This window comes from Salmo salar, chromosome 01 (genome assembly GCF_965601325.2).
Source record: "Salmo salar chromosome 01, fSalSal1, whole genome shotgun sequence".
NCBI classification, from domain to species: domain Eukaryota; kingdom Metazoa; phylum Chordata; class Actinopteri; order Salmoniformes; family Salmonidae; genus Salmo; species Salmo salar.
The window spans coordinates 151,510,387-151,537,884 of NC_138291.1; the positions used below are offsets into that span (position 1 = coordinate 151,510,387).

The 27,498-nt window shown below is 45.7% G+C and overlaps 1 protein-coding gene across 1 annotated transcript in view; it reads left to right on the top strand.

Moving 5' to 3' along the window:
- LOC106565912 (astrotactin-2) overlaps positions 1 to 27,498 on the top strand; it is a 449,250-nt gene that overhangs the window by 340,447 nt on the left and 81,305 nt on the right. Inside the window, exon 17 of the mRNA XM_014133602.3 lies at positions 7,561 to 7,823. Within this exon, the coding sequence (XP_013989077.2) occupies positions 7,561 to 7,823 (263 nt within the window). The remainder of the gene's footprint in view (positions 1 to 7,560; positions 7,824 to 27,498) is intronic.

Sequence of the window (27,498 nt, forward strand, 5' to 3'; positions counted from 1 at the left end):
CAGTATCACTATAGATTACTTTATCTGTGACCTCAATCCAGAGTCTCTCAGAGTGTTCACAGTCAGACCACTGACACCCCTATCAGATCATAGCAAAATCACAGTCTACTTGAATAGAGTAATACTCAATCATGAGGCATCACAGCCAAAGGAACTGCATAATATTAAGAAGGAAAGTAGTATAGAAACCTACTAAAAAGCTATTGGGCAACAACAAAATCAATCCCTTTTAGACAATTTCCTGGACAAAACATTTTACTGCCATAGTGAAGGTGTGAACTTGGCAGTAGAAAGCCTAAACAGTATATTTGACCTTTCAGCTTCCCTATCAAGTTTTAAGTTCCTCGGCGTACACATCACGGACAAACTGAAATGGTCCACCCACACAGACAGCGTGGTGAAGAAGGCGCAGCAGCGGCTCTTCAACCTCAGGAGGCTGAAGACATTTGGCTTGTCACCAAAAACACTCACAAACTTTTACAGATGCACAATCGAGAGCATCCTGTCGGGCTGTATCATCGCCTGGTGCCGTACCAGGCGATGATACAGCCCATAACCGGAAGGCTCTCCAGAGGGTAGTGAGGTCTGCACAACGCATCACTGGGTGCAAACTACCTGCCCTCCAGGACACCTACACCACCCGATGTCACAGGAAGGCCAAAGAGATCATCAAGGACAGCAACCACCCGAGACACTGCCTGTTCACCCCGCTAACATCCAGAAGGCGAGGTCAGCACAGGTGCATCAAAGCTGGAACCGAGAGACTGAAAAACAGCTTCCATCTCAAGGCCATCAGACTGTTAAACACCCATCACTAACTTTGAGTGGCTGCTGCCAACATACTGACTCAACTCAAGCCACTTTAATAATGGGAAAATTGATGTAATCAATTTATCACTTGCCACTTTATATTATTTATATTAGATAATGTTTACATAACCTACATTATTCATCTCATATGTATATACTGTACGCCATACCATCTACTGCATCTTGCCATCTTGATGTAATTAGATGTATCACCAGCCACTTTAAACAATGCCACTTTATATAATGTTTACATACCCTACATTACTCATCTCATATGTATATACTGTACTCTATACCATCTACTGCATCTTGCCATCCTGATGTAATGTATCACTAGCCACCTTAAACAATGCTGCTTTATATGTTTTCATACCCTACAATACTCATCTCATATGTATATACTGTACTACATACCATCTATTCCATCTTGCCTATGCTGTTCGGCCATCACTCATTTATATATTTTCATGTACATATTCGTATTCATTCCTTTACACTTGTGTGTACAAGGTAGTTGTTGTGGAATTGGTAGATTACTTGTTAGATATTACTGCATGGTCGGAACTAGAAGCACAAGCATTTCGCTACACTTGCATTATTAACACCTGCTAACACATGTGTATGTGACAAATACATTTGATTTGATTTGAAATATATAAATTGTCAAGCAGACAACCTAAGAAAGTTAACAACAATGATAAATGGTTTGATGAAGAATTCAAAAACCTAAGAAAGAAATTGAAAAGAAACATAGAGACATACAGACCCAGAAAACCTGAGCCTACGCCTTCACTATAGTGAAATACTAAAACAGTACAGAAATACACTAACAAAATATGAACAGCACATAAATCAGATCAATGTAATTGAAGAATCCATAGAATCCAACCACACAAAGAGTTACCATCCAAAATGGAGATGTATGGATAAACCACTTCTCCAATTTTTTCTGCTCTAGAACAATCAGCAAAAACATATACATGATCAATTACAAATCTTAGAATCAGCTATTAAAGACTGCCAGAACCCACTGGATTCTCCAATTACACTGAATCAACTACAGGACAAAATACAAACTCTCCAACCCAAAAAGGCCTGTGGTGTTGATGATATCCTAAATGAAATGATAAAATATACAGACCATAAATTCCAATTGCCTGTACTTAAACTCTTTAACATTGTCCTCTCTTACATCTTCCCCAATATTTGGAACCAAGGACTGATCACCCCAATCCACAAATGGGAGACAAATTTGACCTCAATAGCTACCGTGGGATATGCATCAACAGCAACCTTGGGAAATTCCTTTGCATTATCATTAACCGCAGACTCCTACATTTCCTCAGTGAAAACAATGTACGGAGCAAATGTCAAATTGGCTTTTTACCAAATTACCGTACGGCAGTCCACGTATTCACCCTGCACACCCTAATAGACAACCAAATAAACCAAAACAAAAGCTAAGTCTTCTCATGCTTTGTTGGTTTAAAAAAAGCTTTTGACTCAATTTGGCATGAGGGTCTGCTATACAAATTGATGGAAAGCGGTGTTGGGGGAAAGACATACGACGTTATAAAGTCCAAGTACCCAAACAATAAGTGTTTCTCTTAAAATGGGCAAAAAACACAGATTTATTTTCACAGGGCTGTGGGGTGAGACAATGATGCAGCTTGATCCCCACCCTATTTTACATATACGTATATCTACGTATTGGCGAGGGCACAAGAACAGTCTGCAGCACCCAGCCTCAACCTACTAGAATCTGAAGTCAAATGTCTACTGTTTGCTGATGATCTGGTGCTTAAAGCAGCACCTAGATCTTCAGCACAGATTCTGTCAGACCTGGGCCCTGACAGTGTACAAAAATAATGGTGTTCCAAAAAAGGTCCAGTTGCCAGGACTACAAATACAAATTCCACCTAGAAAACTATCCCTATCTCAGTCTAAACAGCACCACAGGTCACTTCCACAAAGCCGTGAATGATCTGAGAGACAAGGCAAAAAGGGCCTGCTACACCATCAAAAGGAACATAAAGTCCGACATCCCCATTAAGATCTGGCAAAAAATACTTGACTCAGTTATAGAACCCATTACCCTTTATGGTTGTAAGGTCTGGGGTCCACTCATAAACCAAGAACCCACAAAATGGGACAAACACCTAATTGAGCTGCTGCATGCAAAATTCAGCAAAAACATCCTCTGTGTACAACGTAAAACACCAAATAATGCATGCAGAGCAGAATTAGGAGGATACCATCTAATTATCAAAATCTAGAAAAGAGAATTCAAATTACAACCACCTAAAAGGAAGTGATTCCCAAACCTTCCATAACAAAGCTATCACCTACAGAAAGATTAACCTAGAGAAGAGTCCCCTCAGCAAGATGGTCCTGGGGCTCTGTTCACAAACACAAAAACAGAGCCCCAGGACAGCAACACAATTAGATCCAACCAAATCATGACAAAACCAAAAGATAATTACTTAAGAATTAACCAAAAAACAGAGCAAACTTGAATGCATCTCAATTGGGTTGAGGTTGGGTGATTGTGGAGGCCAGGTCATCTGATGTAGCACTCCATCACTGTCCTTCATGGTCAAATAGCCCTTACACAGCCTAGAGTTGTGTTGGGTCATTGTCCTGTTGAAAACAAATGATAGTTCCACTAAGCACAAACCAGATGGGATGGCGTATCGCTGCAGAATGTTGTGGTAGCCATGTTGGTTAAGTGTGCCTTGAATTCTAAATAAATCACAGACAGTGTCACGAGCAAAGCACCCCCACACCATCACACCTCCTCCTCCATGCTTCATGGTGGGAACCACACATGCGGAGATCATCCGGTCACCTACTCTCCGTCTCACAAAGGCACGGCGGTTGGAACCAAACATCTCACATTTGGAGTCATCAGACCAAATTACATATTTCCACTGGTCCAATGTCCATTGCTCGTGTTTCTTGGCCAAAGCAAGTCTCTTCTTCTTATTGGTGTTCTTTTAGCAGTGGTTTCATTGCAGCAATTTGACCATGAAGGGCAATTCACACAGTCTCTTCTGAACAGTTGAAATTGAGATGTGTCTGTTACTTGAACCCTGTGAAGCATTTATTTGGGCTGCAATTTCTGAGGCTGGTAACTCTAATTTTCCAGATTGACTGACCTTCATGTCTTAAAGTAGTGACGGACTGTCGTTTCTGTTTGCTTATTTGAGCTGTTCTTGCCATAATATGGACTTGATCTTTTACCAAACAGGGCTATCTTCTGTATACCACACCTACCTTTTCACAACACTGATTCGCTGAAACGCATTAAGAAGGAAAGAAATTCCACAAATTATATTTTAACAAGGCACACCTGTTAATTGAAATGCATTCCAGGTGACTACCTCATAAAGCTGGTTGAGAGAATGCCAAGAGTGTGCAAAGCTGTCATCAAGGCAAATGGTGGCTACTTTGAAGAATCTCAAATATAAATATATTTTGTTTAACACTTTTGTGGTTACTACATGATTCCATGTGCTATTTCATAGTTTTGACTGGTTTGGATTTCTCCCTAACCAATATGGCTGCCATTTTCACTCAATTCTGGAACTTTGAGGGTTCATGACAAAGCCCCTCCTAATTTAATAGGATTTATATGGTTGTAATCATCCTACACACCTGTAATTAATGCATAAGGGATGTGTTAACCTGTGTCATGTGTAAGTTCTCTGCCTAGAATCTCAGTGTATTTCATGGAGCATGTATCTGACTGGATCACAGTGGAGCATGTATTCCCCTTGTCATACTCTCAATCCTATCTAAGACTTTGGGGTTAATGTTAACTTTCAGAAGTTATTGTCTCAGGTAACGGATGGAGTTGAAGGGGAAAGGAAGAGGGAAGGGTGTATATGCGGCCGGCTGTGATGTGAGCTGCCCTGCGAAGCCTGCAGTAAACCTGGGATAATTACAGTGTTTTATTGTGAGGGCCAAGTGATAACAGCTCCTTTCTGTGTTTGTGTTGAGTGCATGTAATTGGACTCTTAGGTCCACCCCTTGAGCCTGTTTACATAGGATGTGGAGGAGAGTATCCCTCCCCCTCCTCTTTCACTACTCCAGTCCCATCACACTCTCTCTGCTCTGTAGCTGGGCCTGTGTCTGGAGCCCATAGCATCACCACAACACCAGCCTATTATCAAACTACACGTACAATACACTGTCTGATGACGTACCATTTGTCTCACACACTTGCATGTGTTGAATGAAAGAGGAAATGTATCGACTGTCACGCAGCTCTCATCTCCGTATTTGTCGTTTTTACTATGGTCCAGTAAATACAGGACACTGAGGTCTCAAACCATTAGGAACACCTTCCAAATATTGAGTTCACCCCCTTTTGCCCTCAGAACACCCTCAATTCATCGGGGCATGGACCACAAGGTGTCGAAAGCGTTCCTACAGGGATGCTGGCCCATGTGGACTCAAGTTGCCTGGATGTCCTTTGGGTGGTGGACCATTCTTGATACACACAGGAAACTGTTGAGCGTTAGTTATTGACACACTCAAACCTGTGCGCCTGGCATCTACTACCATACCCCGTTCACAAGCATTTACATATTTTGTCTTGCCCATTTACTCTCTGAATGGCACACACACACAATCCATGTCTCAATTCTCTCAAGGCTTAAAAATCTTTCTTTAAACTGTCTAATCCCCTTCATCTACACTGACTGAAGTGGATTTAACATGTGACATCAATAAGGGATCATAGCTTTCACCTGGATTCACCTGGTCAGTCCATGTCATGGAAAGAGCAGGTGTTTCTAATGTTTTGTACACTCAGTGTATATGTCTCATTATAGCCGGTGTTCCTTTTCTCTCTGTGTGGCAATGGAATGTTTGTTTTTGCGTAGGAGATTAATTTAGAACTCTGTCACTGACTAGTGATCTTATCCTGAAAACATCAGATAATCTGCACCTGTTTTACATTTCTGCTTTTTCCCCCATCTACCCCAGTGGAAGCTATTTTTCACTGATGTTCTGTGAGCTAGTACAGCTCGAAATGTGTTTGTGTGTATGAGGGATTGGAACCTGAAGGCATAACTAGCCCTGTACTTGGCTGGGCTTTTTAAGAGCTGTCGAGAAAGAAAGCAAGACTAGTGAGGTTTAAGAGAACGGACACACATGCTGATTAAGTTCACACACTGTATGTTTTCTTTTTCCTTTGTGAAATATTCCGAAGGCTGCACTAAAATGACTTTTACTCTAAGCTGGTCCCAATTACTCTACCTTGAAGAATGTCACTTTCTCTTTTTTGCCCTCTCCCTCCTGTAAAGTGTAGCTAGCACAAACCGTGTGACTGTGTGAGTTTGGCCTTTGGTTAGGGAGTAGCAAGCTAACACATCTGCATGTTATTGTGTTTATGCAGTGGTTCCCACCTCTGGCTCTGCCTGGTGTTCTCCTCCCCCTGTTGATTCAGCTCTAGCTCAGCCTTTTTCCTAGACGTCTGGATATGAGACGGATATGAGTCAGTTGATTGCTCTGCAATTGGAGTAAACCTGTAGGCCACATAATGGCACACAATGAGAGACTGAGGCTGGAATTAATTCACTCATAGTCAACCACAATAACATTGCTCCTGTGCAGCAACATGCACAGTTTAGGTAATGGAACTACTTAGACAAGGTATACAGATTGAAGAAACACTACTCATTCTGATATGAAAACATTCATACCCACTTGGTGTTATGAAGACCCCCTACAATAAATACACTTTGGGAAGAATTAAGCAAAATCCTCCATAGCACATGATGAATATAATTTCCCCCATCAGCAGTTTGCCATAGTGTACATTTGATTCAATGTTGCCATTGCTGAGAGAGCCTCCTCTCTCCAGCCTGTCTGGTCTCTCCTCCCATCAACACAGACAGACAGCACATCTGCTGCCTCCGCAACACATGGCTGTCTCCTTCCCTCCATCCCTCCATCCATCCATCCATCCATCCATCCATCCATCCATCCATCCATCCATCCAGGGAAACACTCAACACTCAATTAACATTTCTCCCTGTTTCACTCCTTTCCAATGTAACATTGTTAGCCCGCTGGCACAGAACGTTATGCGCGAGAATTCCCCGTCGATGAGAATATCAAACAATGCTTATTTACACTATGCAGGAATAAGTCATCACCCACCGTTCATTCCTGGTGGAGGAGTTTCTGACAATGAGGGATTATTTTGTTTGACCGCAATAGAAAGTAGATCCAGATGGCGGCACATGTGATGTGAGTGAGGCGGTCATGTGAAACTCAGTCAGTGGAGAGTGGAGACAGAGTGGATAGAAAGAAGTGAGTGCAGCTGTCAGTCCTGTGTTATGGCGATTCAGGACATGTGGCAGACATACACTGATGCACGTTTCTGTGTGTCAGTCTATATGTGTTTGGATCTGGTCCTCTCATCGTTCAGACAACCTTCTATCAATAATGATGAGGTCTCTCTTGCGAAAGAGATTTCATTTCAATGAGACTAACCTGTGTAAATAAAGCTAAATGAAAGGTAAATTCCCTTGTCTTTCACAAACTGTGTTTGAATTGGTAGGTGTTGCTCCCAACCACTGACACAGGGTCAGCTATTTCTCATAATGGTTAAGGTTAGGACTGATATAATCTGATATAATCTGATGTTAGAATATAGACTGTTTTTCAGTTTTCATACCCTGTCCTCTCACTGTCTAAACATGCCATCTCTCCTTCCCTCTCCTCTCCATCTCCCAGAGGTGACAGACCAGGGCAGCAGGCGCGAGCTCAAATCTATGCCCTTCATCAGCTACCTGTCTGGGCTGCTGAAGACCCAGCTACTGACGGAGGACCTGGTCAGCGGTGTGGAGATCCGCTGTGAGGAGAAGGGCAGTTGCCCCTCGGCCTGCCACCTGTGCCATCAGGCAGGCCGCGAGCAGCCCTTGCCCATCCCCGTCCTGCTGGAGGTCAGCCGCATCGTGCCGCTTTATAGCCTGGTGCAGGACAACGTCACCAAGGAGGTGAGGGGGGACGGTGGGAGGGATGGAGGGGGGGATGGGAGGAGGATGGGGAACCCTATACAGTCTGGTGCAAAGGTGAACTTCACCAAATAGATGAGGCTAGAGGGAGGGAGGGAGGGGCAGAGAGAGGGGGAACGGAAGAAGAGAAGGATAGTGGGAGCAGAATAGGGATGATAGGGGGAGATTCCTCTATAATCTGGTACAGAACTACATCACCAAATAGGTGAGGAAGGGAAGGAGGGAGGCAGTAGAGAGGGAAGGAGGGAAGGAGGGAGGAAGTGGAGAGAGATGGAGGGAAGGAAGTAGGCAGTGGAGAGGGAAGGAGGGAGGCATTGGAGAGGGCAATAAGAAAGGAGGGAGGCAGTGGAGAGGGAAGGAGGAAAGGAGGGAGACAGTGGAGAGGGTAGGAAGAAAGGAGGGAGGCAGTGGAGAGTGAACTAGGGAAGGAGGGAGGCAGTGGAGAGGGAAGGGGGAAGAAAGTAGGCAGTGGAGAGGGAAGGTGGGGGGAAGTGGAGGGAGATGGAGGGAGGGAAGTAGGCAGTAGAGACGGAAGGAAGTAGGCAGCGGAGTGGGAAGGAAGGAGGCAGTGGAGAGGGAAGGGAGGAACTGGAGAGAGATGGATTGAATGAAGTAGGCAGTGGAGACGGAAGAGGAAAGGAAGTAGGCAGTGGAGAGAGATGGAGGGAAGGAAAGAGGCAGTGGAGAGGGAACGAGGGAGGAAGTGGAGAGGGAAGGAGGGAAAGAAATAGGCAGTGGATAGAGATGGAGGAAAGGAGGGAGGTAGTGGAGAGAGATGGAGAAAATGAGGGAGGCAGTGAAGAAGTAAGGAGGGAGGCAGTGGAGAGGGAAGGAGGGTAGGAAGGAGGCAGTGGAGAGGAAAGTAAGGAGGCAGTGCAGAGGGAGGGAAGGAAGGATGGAGTGTGGCAGTGGAGAGGGAATGAGGGAATGAGAGAGGCAATGGAGAGGGAAGGAGGGAGGGCGGGAAAGGGAACAAGGGAAGGAGGGAGGCAGTGGAGAGGGAAGGGGAAGGAAGTTGGCAGTGGAGAGGGAAGGAAGTAGGCAGTGGAGAGGGAAGGAGGGAGGCAGTGGAGAGGGAAGTAGGAAAGGAAGGTGGCAGTGGAGAAGGACGGGGGAAGGAAGTAGGCAGTGGAATGAGAGGGGATGGGCAGTGAAGAGGGAGGCAGTGGAGAGGAAGGAGGAAAGGAGCAAGGCGGTGGAGAGGGAAGGAAGTAGGCAGTGGAGAGGGAAGGACAGAGGCAGTGGAAAAGAAAGGAGCAAAGGAGGGAGGCAGTGGAGAAGGAATGGCGAAATGAAATAGGCAGTGGAGAGGAAAGGAAGTAGGCAGTGGAAAGGGAAGGAGGGAGGAAGTAGATAGGGAAGGAGGGAGGCAGTCGATAGGGAAGGAGGGAAGGAGGGAGGCAGTAGATAGGAAAGGAGGGAGTCAGTGGAGGGAGATGGAGAAAATGAGGGAGGCAGTAGAGAGGGAAGGAGGGAAGGAAGGAGGCAGTGGAGAGGGAAGTAAGGAGGCAGTGCAGAGGGAGGGAAGCAAGGAAGGAGTGTAGCAGTGGAGAGGGAAGGAGGGAAGGAAAGAGGCAGTGGAGAGGAAAGGAGGAAATCAGGGAGGCAGTGGAGAGAGAACTAGGGGAGAAGGGTGGCAATGGAGAGGGAAGTGGGAAAGGAAGTAGGCAGTGGAGAGGGAAGGGGAACGAAGTAGGTATTGGAGAGGGAAGAAGGGAGTCAGTATAGAGGGAAGGGGGAGGAAGTAGGCCGTGGAGAGGGAAGGAAGTAGGCAGTGGAGAGGGAAGGAGGGAAGCAGTGGAGAGAGAAGGGGAAGGAAGTAGGGAGTGGAAAGGGAGGGGGTAGGCAGTGGAGGGGGAAGTAGGAAAAGAACGAGGCAGTGGAGAGGGAAGGAGGGAAGGAAGTAGGCATTTGTGAGGGAAGGAGGGAAGGAAGTAGGCAGTGGTGAGGGAAGGAGGGAGGCAGTGGAGAGGGAAGGCTCAAAGGAGGGAGGCAGTGGAGAGGGAAGGAGGGAGGCAGTGGTGAGGGAGGCGGTGGAGAGGGAAGTAGCAAAGAAGGGAGGCAGTGGAGAGAGATGGCGAGAAGGAAGGAAGCAGTGGAGAGCAAAAGACGCTAGTGGGAGGAGCTATAGGAGGACAGGCTCATTGTAATGTCTGAAATAAAATCAATGAAGGAAAGGAGGGAGGCAGTGGAGAAAGAAGGAGGGAAGGAAGGAGGCAGTGGAGAGGGAAAGAGGGAAGGAAGGAGGAAGGCTGTGGAGAGGGAAGGAGGAAGAAAGGAGGGAGGCAGTGGAGAGGGAAGAGGCTAGTGGGAGGAGCTATAGGAGGACAGGCTCATCGTAATGTCTGAAATGGAATCAGTGGAATGGTACCAAACACATCAATCACAACGTGTTTGACTCCGTTCCATTAATTCTATTCCATCCATTACATTGAGCCGTCCTCCTACAGCTCCAGACTTCGCTGGTGGATACGGATGGAGGGAAGGAGGGAGGCAGTAGAGAGAGATGAAGGGAAGGTGAGTGGCAGAGAGGGGGCGATGGGGAGCTCTTCTCTGTTTGATAAAGAGCTACGTCACCACGGAGGTAAAGGGAAAGGAGGAGGAGGAGAGAGGGAAAGGAGGATGGTTGGTGATGGTTAGTGGAGGAGAGGTGACGATGGGGGTTTGGGGGGAACAGCCACGTTTAGAATGATATCATGGAATAGGTGAAACAGGGAGGGAGAAAAGGGAGGGTGAAAAGGGAGAGGTAGGTGGAAGTGTCAAGACAACAGTACAGTTTACTGGGTGTGAACAGGAATTAAAGCAATTTCATAGAATAAAATTATATTTCAATATAAAATGAACTGGTAAAAATAGATATGCCATCTGGTCAAAGACTTCATCCCAAAGTTCATTGTAACTGTACAGGAAATTAAAGAAAAGGAAACATATTTTTATAGTTCCATGTAATTTCTTCACACATCCAGTCTTAATGTAGCTGCTTTGATAAGATTACAGTATACAGTATGTTAAGAACATTCTTTCAACACAGTGAACTTGACACAATCATGCTTGGCTGTAGATGTAGTTATTAAAAGTCCCCCTAGGTGGAGTAAGTGGGTTACCTTTCAAAATAAACCGGTATATCGAGAAAGGTGACATCATGGTTTTCTCTTTTGGTGGGGATAAATGCAGAGAGTTGTGTGCGTGCATGTGATTGTGTATAATTTGATGGTTTACCTTACTCTCTGTGGATTCAACTGTATTGTCTTGTCACGACTGTATTGTTGTTCTGAGTGACGTTTCCCCCTTGAGAGGAGCCTTTGGTTATTATACTGGACAAAAATATAAGAGCAACATGCAACAATTTCAAAGATTGTACTGAGTTACTGTTCATATAAGCAAATTAGTCAATTGAAATAAATACATTTGGCCCAAATCTATGGATTTCACATGACTGGGAATACAGATATGCATATGTTGGTCACAGATACCTTTAAAAAAAAGTAGGGGCATGGATCAGAAAACCAGTCAGTATCTGACGTGACCACCATTTGCCTCATGCAGCACGACACATCTCCTTCGCATAGAGTTGATCAGGCTGTTGATTGTAGCCTGTGGAATGATGTCCCACTCCTCTTCAATGGCTGTGCGAAGTTGCTTGATATTGGCTGGAACTGGAACACGCTGTCATACACGTCGATCCAGAGTATCCCAATCATGCTCAATGGGTGACATGTCTGGTAACCATGCAGGCCATGGAAGAACTGGGACATATTCAGCTTCCAGGAATTGTGTACAGATCCTTGCGACATGGGGCTGTGCACTATCATGCTAAACATGAGGTGATGTTGGAGATATAAACATTACATTCTCTGGCAACAGCTCTGGTGGACATTCCTGCAGTCAGCATGCCAATTGCACGCTCCCTCAAAACTTGAGACGTCTGGGGCATTGTGTTGTGTGATAAAACTGCACATTTTAGATTGGCCATTTTTTATCCCCAGGACAAGGTGTACCTGCGTAAAGATCATGCTGTTTAATCAGTTTATTAATATGCCACACCTGTCAGGTGGATGGATTATCTTGCCAAAGGAGAAATGCTCACTAACAGGGATGTAAACACATTTGTGCTCAAAATAAAGAGAATTAAGCTTTTTATGCTTAATGAACATTTCTGGGATCTTTTATTTCAGCTTATGAAACATGGGACCAACACTTTACATGTTGTGTTTATATTTGTGTTCAGTGTAGATACACTATATATACAAAAGTATGTGGACACCCCTTCATGAAATCTCCATAGACAAACATTGGCAGTAGAAGGGTCTTACTGAAGAGCTCAGTGACTTTCAATGTGGCACCTTCATAGAATGCTACCTTTCCAACAAGCCAGTTCGTAGAATTTCAGTCCTGCTTGAGCTTCCCCGGTCAACTGTAAGTGTTGTTTTTGTGAAGTGTTTAAGGTTTCGGAGCAACAACGGCTCATGCCGCGAAGTGGTAGGCCACACAAGCTCACAGAACGGACCGTCAGCGCTGAAACTCGTAGCGTATAAAAATCGTCTGCCCCCGGTTGCAACACTCCCTACCGAGTTCCAAGCTGCCTAAGAACTGTTCGTTGGGAACTTCATGAAATGGGTTTCCATGGCCGAGCAGCTGCACACAAGACTAAGATCACCATGCGCAATGACAAGCGTTGGCTGGAGTGGTGTAAAGCTCGCCGCCATTGGACTCTGGAGCAGTAGAAATGCGTTCTCTGGAGTGATGAATCACGCTTCACCATCTGGCAGTCCGACGGACAAATCTGGGTTTGACGGATGCCAGGAGAACGCTACCTGCCTCAATGCATAGTGCCAACTGTAAAGTTTTGTGGAGGAGGAACAATTGTCTGGGGCTGTTTTTCATTGTTCGGGCTAGGCCCCTGAATTACAGTGAAGGGAAATATTAACGTTACAGCATACAATGAGATTCTAGACAATTTTGTGCTTCCAACTTTGTGGCAACATTTAGGGAAAGGCCCTTTCCTGTTTCAGCATGACAATGCCCCCGTGCATAAAGCGAGCTCAATACAGAAATGGTTTGTCGAGATTTGTGTGGAAGAACTTGACTGGCCTGCCTAGAGTCCTGACCTCAACCCCATTGAACACCTTTGGTATGAATTGGAACACCGACTGCGAGCCAGGCCTAATGGCCCATCAGTGCCCGACCTCACTAATGCTCTTGTGGCTGAATGGCAGCAAGTCCCCGCTGTAATGTTCCAACATCTTGTGGAAAGCCTTCCCAGAAAAGTGGAGGCTGTTATAGCAGCAAAGGGGGACCAACTCCATATTACTGCCCATGATTTTGGAATGAGATGTTCAACGAGCAGGTGTCCACATGCTTTTGGTCATGTAGTGTACCTGAAGATAGTCATTTTTTTGGAATCTCAACCCTAAGGTGATTTAGCTGAGGATCTGGGGCCGCTTGATATTTAGTTTATCACATCATCCCTTGTCTTGTGGAGAGGGAGATGCAATTGGGAGGTCCACTGCACTGTGGTGTGCGTGCGTGTTTGTGTATATGTATTTGTGTATGACTCACCTGTTAACTGGCCTGCATTGGCGCTGGCTCAAAACTGAGCCACACACACACACACACACACACACACACACACACACACACACACACACACACACACACACCACACACACACACACACACACACACACACACACACACACACACACACACACACACACACAGAGAGAGAGAGACACACACACAGAGAGAGACACACACAGAGACAAAGACACACACACAGAGAGAAAGACACACACACAGAGAGAAAGACACACACACACACACTGCAGAATCCGATGTTTGTCCATAAACGTCCAATTCCAAAGGTTAACTTTATTCATCAAGGTTTGGGATAGTGTTAAAACAAAACAAATGTAGGCATTAATTCTGAATGGTTAAGGTAAGGGTTAATGTTTGAGATAGGGTTGAAGGTCCAACACAGCTGTTTTTATCTCAATTTAAAATTATTTCCTGGTAACAATTAAGTAACTTCCTGTGATTGTTTTCAATTAAAGTGGCCATAAAGAAACAAAAATTACTTCTTAGCAAGGATTAACTTCTCAAGCAAGAATTTTGCGAGGACTGTCTGGGAGTGGTCTGAGTGGGGAGGAGAAAACAGAAAATTATGTCTGTTATTGGCAAAGAGGTTTAGAACTCTCTTTTCTATTGGTCTAGTGGCCTGTTTTGAAGACATCTCCTGACGTTCTGCTTACCTGGACGGACATCGAATTTCACAGTGGATCTTGAGCGAACTGGCTGCACAGAGATACACACACAGAGAGACACACACACACAGACACAGACACATACAGCACCACCACAACCACCGAGATCATACCGGTCCATGCTCCCCCAATCAAGCATCTAATTACCCTGCCTGACTGACATTACAGCAGGCAGCACAGCAGCAATATCACACACACACACACACACACACACACACACACACACACACACACACACACACACACACACACACACACACACACACACACACACACACACACACACACACACACACACACACACACACATGCACAACAACAAAGACCCCAGCCTGTACGTGCCACTCATAACAAGCGCCTTTCTCAGCCACAAAAAAAACAAGCACAATCAATAGCAGACGGCCCCTAGTGGGCTCTGTCGATACATAACCGTGAGGAAGAGCAAAGTGTCCTCTTTTTCTCCCTCCTCTTCCCTCTGGTGTTCTGGGGACAGGTGGGGAGGCAGACTGCGGTGGATCGCTGGCGAGGGATTATTAGCTTGTTATTGATGTCATCGACCCTACGGAGACAAGCCAGTGCTGCTGTTCTTGGCCGGCTCTCTCAAAGACTCCTGCTTCTATTAGCATAGCAGACACAATGGCCTGGCCATGCATCTCTACTGCACAATAGAGACAGTCCCCTAATTGAGACTGTGCCTTGTGTTTACCCCCCTCCCCCACCCCGACTTAGAAATAGATGGCCATGCAAAAAGCTTTCACTAAAATGAGATGATTCCATCAGCACAATAAAATAAGGGAATCAGGGTTGTCTATTGTGAAGTGAAAAGAAAAGGATGTTGTCCCTACTCGTGTGCCTATGTGTATAAATCCAGTTTGTATCTCCAGCCATGCATAACTACCTGCTGCTCTCAATGCCTAGCTGCCGTCTAGCATCCGCTGCTGCTGCCCTTACTGCCTACCTCTGACGAGGATTGTCATGTTCCTTCCGTCAATCTGCCCATTACAGAGGTAGACAGGTATTATGTTACTTTCTGGAATTATCCATCTGTCTGTTTTCTCAAAAAACAGCCCTACAGGAAAAATGGGGTGAAGGATTAAAACAACAAATTGTCTGTTCAGGGGCTTCTCGTGTATCAGTTTGATCCTGTTTTCATCCTGGCATTGACATGGCATTCACTGTCCCCCTCCTCACCTCAACAACTCGGTTCCAGGAAATAATTTTTGAAAAAGAGAAAGAAATAGTCACTCTCTGACTTGTCTCCAATGCTATGATTACGACAGGGCTAGTTTAAGGATTTGACAAAGAAAACAGAAGGAGGAAGAAAACAATGTTCTTTGAAGCGGTTTTTCATGACATGTTATCTACAAGGTTTATCTCCCAGACGGATAATGACAGAGCCCTCTTACCACCTCTGAGGAAGTGTTGATTCAGGCCTGTTATGAATGTATGTTTCATAACCCCAGATCCTACCCCACACTGAGACTATATCGTACCTATCCTGAGCCCTAACGATAAGCAGTTAGCTATTCTCCCCCTAGAAGAACCCTCCCCTGGCCCTGTTTCAGTGACGGAGCCCAATACCTCAATGGATAAATAAATAAACTCATGCCAGTAGAGGTTGCCAGCAGGCCTGTGTCCTGCACGGCCCTGATTGAATTATGGCAGACCTTTTGAACAAATTGGCTGTGAGGCTAATGACTCAGAACGCTGTAAATTTTGCCGAGTGCCCCCCCCCCAACACGACACCCAACCCCCCCCCCCCCCGATTTTTTTGCTTTCGTAAATGCCGTGTCCTGCACAAGGTGGAGTTCAGACGCAGGTTTGGATCATGCAGCCTCCTTAAATTTGTTAATCTCAGGGTTTAGGGAGAATTAACGAGTTTACAGAGGCGGCCTCTCAGCTCTTATTTTTTTGTGTGCTTTCTGCTGAATCAGAGGAGTTGGGGGTGAGTGATGGGATGTGTCTGGTGATGGTGTAATTGAATGGAAACTGTATTTGTTTGGATGTCCTCTTCAAAAATGCCCCCCGGAAACGGTTTACCCCCAAGTGCACCAAGGCTGCAGGTTTATCCAATAAGCTCTAAGCCTCCCTAAGAAAGGTTACGACAACAGACCTGGCTACTGCCACCTCTAGCTAGAATTAGTCACCCCCCAAAAAAGTGTGAAGCCACCGCTTTTGACCAAATTGATTTATTTGAACACGAACCCACAACACAATGCCATTCAAGTTGCCATTGAGCCTGGATCAAATTAGCTTAGAGCATCCTAAGACCAGCTCGGCTCTCCTAAAACTCAATATGGGCCTGTTATAAGGGTTCCCTAGTGACCTAGCTTCCACCCCAGCCCCCATTAACCCTCCTGTGAACCACCCAACGTCCACTAGTTCCTGGAAGTCCTCCATTCGATGGAGTTCCTAGAAACTGGAGATATAGATGTTCGATCCATTTTTAACGGTATTAACCTGAGTGATCTAGAGAGGTCCTCACCACACCGCACCTCACTGCTGTCAAATGCTATGCTGCTATTCTGCTCCTCGCTGACTCTCACCACCCCGTATCCTCCAATAAATCAATAGTGCGGGCCAGCTGGCCAGTGTTGTCACATATTAGCCAGAGAAAATGGACAGTAATGTGGCTGGCGTAGATTAGCCAAACAGATGAATATGCTAGGAGGTCACCATGATCCCCTGCTCTTCTTGTAAGTGACGATGGCTTTCTACGTAGTGAGTCACACCAGGGTGCCACGCTGTCTGCTGGCTAGTGTGATATGAGAGAATCTGGTGGCGTGGCCCCAAGCAGGATAGGCAGTACACTGCCTGGGGCCATCCAGCAGAGAGATATCACACTGGTCAGAGTGGAGAAGAGTGTGTAGAATTGAATCAAATCAAATGAGTGTTAATGAAAATGAGTGTGGAATAGTAGAATGGAAGTGTTAAGAGGGACAAAAGAACCCTGACTCTGAAATCTATAAGTTAATGCTTTGTCATGAAGGCATTACAATGATTTTTCTGTGTTTTATATATATTTCCACACTATGAGGTTTGAGTAACACTGTGAAATTGTGAAAATTATGATAATGCCCTTTTAGTGTGAGAGCTGTTTGAAAAGGATGCCTGAATTTTCTGCCTGTTTTGGTGGGATGGCGTTTTGGCATTCCATGGTGACTTCACCATTTGGTAAATTAGTTAATAGACCAATAAAAAAGAGTTTCAAACCTCTCTGCCAATAACATCTGTTTTTTAGTTTTCCCTGTTCACTCAAACCACTCCCAGACAGTCCTAGCAGAATTCTTTTTGGAGAAATTGATATTTGCTAAAAAGCTATGTTGGTTTCTTTTTTTACCATTATAATTGAAAACAGTAAGGTACTCAATTGTTACCCAGAAATGTTTTGATTTTAAGATAAAAATGGCTGCATTGGAACTTTAAGAAAATGTGTCCTTTGTTCTACTTATGTTGTTAGCATACAATCCCACCCCCTTAAAGGGCCTCACTGTCTGACACAGGCCATTTTTCATGAAGTGCAAAGCAGTGGGATATCGCTTCCTCCCCACCCCCAGTAACACTTTCCACAATTTATATGGATCCATCAGTGTTCTGGGAAGAGCATAATCTACTGTTAATCAATACAGGATAGTGTATCATCCTATCATCCACTGCCGTGCAATGACTCGACTAACGGATTGGACAGATTTTTTATTTATTTTTATTTATTTATTTCACCTTCATTTAACCAGGTAGGCCAGTTGAGAACAGGTTCTCATTTACAACTGCAACCTGGCCAAGATAAAGCAAAGCAGTGCGACAAAAACAACAACACAGAGTTACACATAAACAAACGTACAGTCAATAACACAAAAGAAAAGAAAAATTGCAAAATCTATGTACAGTGTGTGCAAATGTAGAAAAGTAAGGAGGTAGGCAATAAATAAGCCCTAGAGGTGAAAATAATTAAAATTTAGCATTAATACTGGAGTGATAGATGATGATGTGCAAGTAGAGATACTAGGGTGCAAAAGAGCAAGAGGGTAAGTAATAATATGGGAATGAGGTATTCAGGTGTGCTATTTACAGATTGGCTGTGTACAATTACAGTGATCAGTAAGCTTCTCTGACAGCTGATGCTTAAAGTTAGAGAGGGAGATATAAGACTCCAGCTTCAGAGATTTTTCCAATTTGTTCCAGTCATTGGCAGCAGAGAATGGGAAGGAAAGGCGGCCAAAGGAAGTGTTGGCTTGGGGATGACCAGTGCAATATACCTGCTGGAGCGTGTGCGATGGGTGGGTGTTGCTATAGTGACCAGTGAGCTGAGATAAGGCGGGGCTTTACCTAGCAAAGACTTATAGATGACCTGGAGCCAGTAGGTTTGGCGATGGATATGTAGTGAGGGCCAGCCAACGAGAGCATACAGTTCGCAGTGGTGGGTAGTATATGGGGCTTTGGTGATAAAACAAATGGCACTGTGATAGACTACATCCAGTTTGCTGAGTAGAGTGTTGGGGGCTATTTTGTAAATGACATCGCCGAAGTCAAGGATCGGTAGCATAGTCAGTTTTACGAGGGTATGTTTGGCGGCATGAGTGAACGAGGCTTTGTTGCGAAATAGGAAGCCGATTCTAGATTTAATTTTGGATTGCTGCAGGGAGTGCTGAGATGTTGGCCAGGGTAGGGGTAGCCAGGTGGAAAGCATGGCCAGCCGTCGAAAAATGCTTATTGAAATGATTGATTATCGTAGATTTATCGGTGGTGACAGTGTTTCCTATCCTCAGTGCAGTGGGCAGCTGGGAGGAGGTGCTCTTATTCTCTATGGACTTTACAGTGTCCCAAAACTTTTAGGAATTAATGCTACAGGAAGCAAATTTCTGTTTGAAAAGCTAGCCTTAGCTTTCCTAACTGACTGAGTATATTGGTTCCTGACTTCTCTGAAAAGTTGCATATTGCGGGGGCTATTCGATTCTAATGCAGAACGCCACAGGATGTTTTGTGCTGGTCAAGGGCAGTTAAGTCTGGGGTGAACCAAAGGCTGTATATGTTCTTAGTTCTACATTTATTGAATGGGGCATGCTTATTTAAGATAGAGAGGAAAGCACTTTTGAAGAGCAACCAGGCATCCTCTACTGATGGGATGAGGTCAATATCCTTCCAGGATACCCGGACCAGGTCGATTAGAAAGGCCTGCTCGCTGAATGAGGCAGTGATTACTGAGATCCTGGTTGAAGACAGAAGAGGTGTATTTAGAGGGCAGGTTGGTCAGGATGATATCTAAGAGGGTGCCCATGGTTTCGGATTTAGGGGTTACCTGGTAGGTTTCTTGATGATTTGTGTGAGATTGAGGGCATCTAACTTAGATTGTAGGACGGCCGGGGTGTTAAGCATGTCCAAGTTTAGGTCACCTAACAGTACGAACTCTGAAGATAGATGGGGGGGCGATCAATTCAAATATGGTGTCCAGGGCACAACTGGGGGTCAAAGGGGGTCTATAACAAGCGGCAACGGTGAGAGACTTGTTTCTGGATAGGTGGATTTTTAAAAGTAGAAGCTCGAATTGTTTGGGCACAGACCTGGATAGTATGACAGAACTCTGTAGGCTATCTTTGCAGTAGATTGCAACTTCGCCCCCTTTGGCAGTTCTATCTTGTTGGAAAATGTTATAGTTAAGGATGGAAAGTTCAGGATTTTTGGTGGCCTTCTTAAGCCAGGATTCAGACACGGCTTGGACATCCGGGTTGGCGGAGTGTGCATAAAAGTGAATAAACAAACTTAGGGAGGAGGCTTCTAATGTTAACATGCATGTAACCAAAGCTTTTACGGTTACATAAGTCAACAAATGAGAGTGCCTGGGGAATGGGAGTGATGCTGGGGCCTGCAGGGCCTGGGTTAACCTCTACATCACCAGAGGCTAAAGGCTAAAAGAACTGGTTGTCTAGTGATTTCGGAACAGAGAGTAAAAGGAGAAGGTTTCTGGGCGCGGAAGAATAGATTCAAGGCATAATGTACAGACAAGAGTATGGTAGGATGTGAGTACAGTGGAGGTAAGCCTAGGCATTGAGTGACGATAAGAGATGTTTTGTCTCTAGAGGCACCATTTAAGCCAGGTGCGGTCACTGCATGTGTGGGGGGAGGAACATAAGGGCTAGCTAAGGTATATTGAGCAGGGCTGGAGGCTCTACAGTGAAATAAGACAAAAATTACTAACCAAAACAGCAATAGACAAGGTATATTGACGTTAGGGAGAGGCATGTGTAGCCGAGTGATCATAGGGTCCAGTGAGTAGCTAGGCGAGCTGTAGGCACGGTGATTCAGACAGCTAGCAGGCCGGAGCTAGCAGCAGGCTAGCAGATGGACCTCAGGGGAACGTCGCAACGGGGGAGTATGTTGAAACCCCTTCGGACGGTTATGTCGGCAGACCAGTCGTGATGGATCGGCGGGGCTCCGTGCCGGCAGCAAAGGGTCCAGGCCAATTGGCAGAAGAGGTATTGAAGCACAGGAATTATCTGATGAAATTCTTCGGCTAGCTGGGAGAAGGGCCTAGCTTGAGGTTAGCTCCAGGCTAACTGGTGCTTGCTTCAGGCTAGAAACCCCCTCGGACGGTTACGTTGGTAGACCAGTCGTGATGGATCGGCGGAGCTCCGTGTCGGCAACAAAGGCTCCAGGCCAATTGGCAAAAGAGGTAATTGAAGCCCAGGGATTGCTTGATGGAATCTCTTCGGCTAGCCGGGAGATGGGCCTAGTTTGACGCTATCTCCAGGCTAACTGGTGCTTGCTTCGGGACAGAGATGTTAGACAGGAGTAGCCACTCGGATGATCCGGAGTAAAGGTTCAGAGCTTGCGGTAGGAATACAGAGATGTGATAGAGAAAAGCAGTCCGATATGCTCTGTGTAGATATCGCGCTGTGTAGGCTGGCAAAAGTTGCCTGGGCTGAGGCTGGCAATCCGGGTTAACCGTGATGACCGCTAGCAGTGGCTAACTGACTACTAGCTAGTAGCTAGTTAGCTGGCTAGATTCTGAAGGGGATTCCGGTTCAAAAGTGTAAAAATAGCAGATCAATACCACATTGGGTGAGGCGGGTTGCAGGAGAGTATGTTCAGTCCGTAGATGGAAAATGAGATTTAAAACAAATATATACGAAATATATACGAAGAAAAATTGTATATGCATTCCAAGATGGCGTAGCAGTTCAGACGTCCTTTACCCTCCTCTTGTTGTGTCCCGTGTATATACACTGCTCAAAAAAAATAAAGGGAACACTTAAACAACACAATGTAACTCCAAGTCAATCACACTTCTATGAAATCAAACTGTCCACTTAGGAAGCAACACTGATTGACAATACATTTCACATGCTGTTGTGCAAATGGAATAGACAACAGGTGGAAATTATAGGCAATTAGCAAGACACCCCCAATAAAGGAGTGGTTCTGCAGGTGGGGACCACAGACCACTTCTCAGTTCCAATGCTTCCTGGCTGATGTTTTGGTCACTTTTGAATGCTGGCGGTGCTTTCACTCTAGTGGTAGCATGAGACGGAGTCTACAACCCACACAAGTGGCTCAGGTAGTGCAGCTCATCCAGGATGGCACATCAATGCGAGCTGTGGCAAGAAGGTTTGCTGTGTCTGTCAGCGTAGTGTCCAGAGCATGGAGGCGCTACCAGGAGACAGGCCAGTACATCAGGAGACGTGGAGGAGGCCGTAGGAGGGCAACAACCCAGCAGCAGGACCGCTGCCTCCGCCTTTGTGCAAGGAGGAGCAGGAGGAGCACTGCCAGAGCCCTGCAAAATGACCTCCAGCAGGCCACAAATGTGCATGTGTCTGCTCAAACGGTCAGAAACAGACTCCATGAGGGTGGTATGAGGGCCCGATGTCCACAGGTGGGGGTTGTGCTTACAGCCCAACACCGTGCAAGACGTTTGGCATTTGCCAGAGAACACCAAGATTGGCAAATTCACCACTGGCGCCCTGTGCTCTTCACAGATGAAAGCAGGTTCACACTGAGCACGTGACAGACGTGACAGAGTCTGGAGACGCTGTGGAGAACGTTCTGCTGCCTGCAATATCCTCCAGCATGACCGGTTTGGCGGTGGGTCAGTCATGGTGTGGGGTGGCATTTCTTTGGGGGGCCGCACAGCCCTCCATGTGGTCGCCAGAGGTAGCCTCACTGCCATTAGGTACCGAGATGAGATCCTCAGACCCCTTGTGAGACCATATGCTGGTGCGGTTGGCCCTGGGTTCCTACTAATGCAAGACAATGCTAGACCTCATGTGGCTGGAGTGTGTCAGCAGTTTTTGCAAGAGGAAGGCATTGATGCTATGGAGTGGCCCGCCCGTTCCCCAGACCTGAATCCAATTGAGCACATCTGGGACATCATGTCACGCTCCATCCACCAACGCCACGTTGCACCACAGACTGTCCAGGAGTTGCATCCCTCAGGAGACCATCCGCTACCTCATCAGGAGCATGCCCAGGCATTGTAGAGAGGTCATACAGGCACGTGGAGGCCACACACACTACTGAGCCTCATTTTGACTTGTTTTAAGGACATTACATCAAAGTTGGATCAGCCTGTAGTGTGGTTTTCCACTTTAATTTTGAGTGTGACTCCAAATCCAGACCTCCATGGGTTGATAAATTGGATTTCCATTGATTATTTTTGTGTGATTTTGTTGTCAGCTCATTCAACTATGTAAAGAAAAAAGTATTTAATAAGATTATTTATTTCATTCAGAGCTAAGATGTGTTGTTTAGGTGTTCCCTTTATTTTTTTGAGCAGTATATATATATTTACATATTTTTCTTCGCATTATCTTTTTACATTTTTTTATTTTTTCTTCTAAAACTCAACCTCAAAGCACTCTCCTGCAACCCGCCTCACCAATTTAAAAAAGAAAGTATTATTTACCTCAAATCCGAAATCCACAACAGAAGCTAGCCAGAGGTTAGCCATTTTCACTGGCTAACGTTGGAGTTCAGCTAGCCACGGTTAGCTGTTCTCAGCTATCCGTTAGCTCGAAAAGCTATCGCCAGTTTTTGTACAGCGCGACTCAGACCAGAGCATGCCGGACATATTCTCTCTCCTTTTCCCGATTTCTACCGCAGGCTCAGGACATTTACACCTGGATCTTGCAGCTAACTAGCTGCTACCTGAGTGACTATTGGCAACGTCGGTCCCGGAACTAACACACATTATCCCGGAGCTAGCCAGCTGAAGAGTTCCGTCAGCCACTCGTGGGCTTTTCCTGAGCTAGCCAGCTGAAGTGTCCCCTGGGCTACAATCACCTATCCTGACCCGCTTTACTGCCGATGCGGAGCCCCATCGGGCCCTCACGACTGGACCACCGACGTTATCTGCCCGAGGGAGTTATCCAACTGGCCCCTCCGTCGCGACGTAACCTGATCGCCCATCTGCGGCCCACTAATCGTTAATCGTTGTCTTATCGGCTGCGATCTAAATAGGTCTATCGGACACTTTTCTTGGGCCACTATAACTAACTATTTTGCCAACTTGGACTGGTCCCCCCTTCCACACGGAACCCCACTAACCCACAGACGGAAACGCACGAGGTGGCTAAAAACAGACCTCCCTCCATCTTCCACCAGCTTGCTACCTATGGCCCGGCTAGCTGTCTGAATCTCACTGAACCCTTTGATCACTCGGCTAAGCATGCCTCTCCTCAATGTCAATATGCCATGTCCATTGCTGTTCTGGTTAGTGTTTATTGGCTTATTTCACTGTAGAGCCTCTAGCCCTGCTCATTATACCTTATCCAACCTCTCAGTTCCTCCACCCACACATGCTATGACATCTTCTGGTTTCAATGATGTTTCTAGAGACAATATCTCTCTCATCATCACTAAATGCCTAGGTTTACCTCCTCTGTATTCACATCCCACCATACCTTTGTCTGTACATTATACCTTGAAGCTATTTTATCGCCCCCAGAAACCTGCTCCTTTTCTCTCTATTCTGGACGTCACAGACGACCAATTCTTATAGCTTTTAGCCGTACCCTTATACTGATTCTTCTCTGCTCCTCTGGGGATGTAGAGGTGAATCCAGGCCCTGCAGTGCCTGGCTCCACTCCTACTCCCCAGGCGTTCTCTTTTGATGACTTCTGTAACCGTAATAGCCTTGGTTTCATGCATGTTAACATTAGAAGCCTCCTCCCTAAGTTTGTTTTATTCACTGCTTTAGCACACTCTGCCAACACGGATGTCCTAGCTGTGTCTGAATCTTGGCTTAGGAAGTCCACCAAAAACTCTGAAATCTTCATCCCTAACTACAACGTTTTCAGACAAGATAGAACGACCAAAGGGGGCGGGGTTGCAATCTACTGCAGAGATAGCCTGCAGAGCTCTGTCCTGCTATCCAGGTCTGTACCCAAACAATTTGAACTTCTACTTTTAAAAATCCACCTCTCCAAAAACAAGTCTCTCACCGTCGCCGCCTGCTATAGACCCCCCTTGGCCCCTAGCTGTGCTCTGGACACCATATGTGAACTGATTGCCCCCCATCTATCTTCAGAGCTCGTGCTACTAGGTGACCTAAACTGGGACATGCTTAACACCCCAGCCATCCTACAATCCAAGCTTGATGCCCTCAATCTCACACAAATTATTAATGAACCCACCAGGTACAACCCCAAAGCCGCAAACACTGGCACCCTCATAGATATCATCCTAACCAACGTGCCCTCTAAATACACCTCTGCTGTTTTCAACCAAGATCTCAGCGATCACTGCCTCATTGCCTGCACCCGTAATGGTTCAGAGGTCAATCGACCTCCACTCATCACTGTCAAACGCTCCCTGAAACATTTCAACGAGCAAGCCTTTCTAATCGACCTGGCCCTGGTATCCTGGAAAGATATTGACCTCATCCCGTCAGTAGAGGATGCCTGGTTATTTTTTTTAAATGCCTTCCTCACCATCTTAAATAAGCATGCCCCTTTCAAGAAATTTAGAACCAGGAACAGATATAGCCCTTGGTTCTCCCCAGACCTGACTGCCCTTAACCAACACAAAAATATCCTGTGGCGTTCTGCATTAGCATCGAACCGCCCCCGCGATATGCAACTTTTCAGAGAAGTTAGAAACCAATACACACAGGCAGTTAGAAACGCCAAGGCTAGCTTTTTCAAACAGAAATTTGCTTCCTGCAACTCAAACTCTAAAAAGTTCTGGGACACTGTAAAGTCCATGGAGAATAAGAACACCTCCTCCCAACTGCCCACTGCACTGAGGATAGGAAACTCTGTCACCACCGATAAGCCCACTATAATTGAGAATTTCAATAAGCATTTTTCTACAGCTGGCCATGCTTTCCACCTAACTACCCCTACTGCATTCAACAGCACTGCACCCCCCACAGCTACTCGCCCAAGCCTCCCCATTTCTCCTTCTCCCAAATCCATTCAGCTGATGTTCTGAAAGAGCTGCAAAATCTGGACCCCTACAAATCAGCTGGGCTTGACAATCTGGACCCTTTCTTTCTAAAATTATCTGCCGAAATTATTGCAACCCCTATTACTAGCCTGTTCAACCTGTCTTTCGTGTCTTCTGAGATTCCCATAGATTGGAAAGCAGCTGCTGTCATCCCCCTCTTCAAAGGAGGTGACACTCTTGACCCAAATTGCTACAGACCTATATCCATCCTACCCTGCCTTTCTAAGGTCTTCGAAAGCCAAGTCAACAAACAGATTACCGACCATTTCGAATCCCACCGCACCCTCTCCGCTATGCAATCTGGTTTCAGAGCTGGTCATGGGTGCACCTCAGCCACGCTCAAGGTCCTAAACGACATCGTAACCGCCATCGATAAGAAACAATACTGTGCTGCTGTATTCATTGACCTGGCCAAAGCTTTTGACTCTGTTAATCACCACATCCTCATCGGCAGACTCAGTAGCCTTGGTTTCTCAAACGATTGCGTCGCCTGGTTCACCAACTACTTCTCTGATAGAGTTCAGTGTGTCAAATCGGAGGGCCTGCTGTCCGGACCTCTGGCAGTCTCTATGGGGGTACCACAGGGTTCAATTCTTGGGCCAACTCTTTTCTCTGTATACATCAATGATGTCGCTCTTGCTGCTGGTGAATCTCTGATTCACCTCTACGCAGACGACACCATTCTGTATACTTCTGGCCCTTCTTTGGACACTGTGTTAACAACCCTCCAGACGAGCTTCAATGCCATACAACTCTCCTTCCGTGGTCTCCAACTGCTCCTAAATACAAGTAAAACTAAATGCATGCTCTTCAACCGATCGCTGCCTGCACCTGCCCGCCTGTCCAGCATCACTTCTCTGGACGGTTCTGACTTAGAATTTGTGGATAACTACAAATACCTAGGTGTCTGGTTAGACCGTAAACTCTCCTTCCAGACTCACATCAATCATCTCCAATCCAAAGTTAAATCTAGAATTGGCTTCCTATTTCGCAACAAAGCATCCTTCACTCATGCTGCCAAACATACCCTTGTAAAACTGACCATCCTACCAATCCTCGACTTCGGCGATGTCATTTACAAAATAGCCTCCAACACTCTACTCAACAAATTGGATGCAGTCTGTCACAGTGCCATCCGTTTTGTCACCAAAGCCCCATATACTACCCACCACTGCGACCTGTACGCTCTCGTTGGTTGGCCTTCGCTTCATAATCGTCGCCAAACACATTGGCTCCAGGTCATCTACAAGACCCTGCTAGGTAAAGTCCCCCCTTATCTCCGCTCACTGGTCACCATAGCAGCACACACCCGTAGCACGCGCTCCAGCAGGTATATCTCTCTGGTCACCCCTAAAGCCAACTCCTCCTTTGGTCGTCTCTCCTTCCAGTTCTCTGCTGCCAATGACTGGAACGAACTACAAAAATCTCTGAAACTGGAAACACTTATCTCCCTCACTAGCTTTAAGCACCAGCTATCAGAGCAGCTCCCAGATCACTGCACCTGTACATAGCCCATCTATAATTTAGCCCAAACTACTACCTCTTCCCCTACTGTATTTATTTATTTTATTTATTATTTTGCTCCTTTGCACCATATTATTTATATTTTAACTTTGAACTTTCTTCAAATTATAATTCTACCATTCCAGTGTTTTACTTGCTATACTTTATTTACTTTGCCACCATGGCCTTTTTTTGCCTTTTCCGCCCTTCTCACATCATTTGCTCACATTGTATATAGTCTTATTTTTGTCTACTGTATCATTGATTGTATGTTGTTTTACTCCATGTGTAACTCTGTGTTTTTGTATGTTGTCGAACTGCTTTGCTTTATCTTGGCCAGGTCGCAATTGTAAATGAGAACTTGTTCTCAACTTGCCTACCTGGTTAAATAAAGGTGAAATAAAATAAATAAATAAAATATACAAGGGACGGGAAAAGACAATCAAAACAGA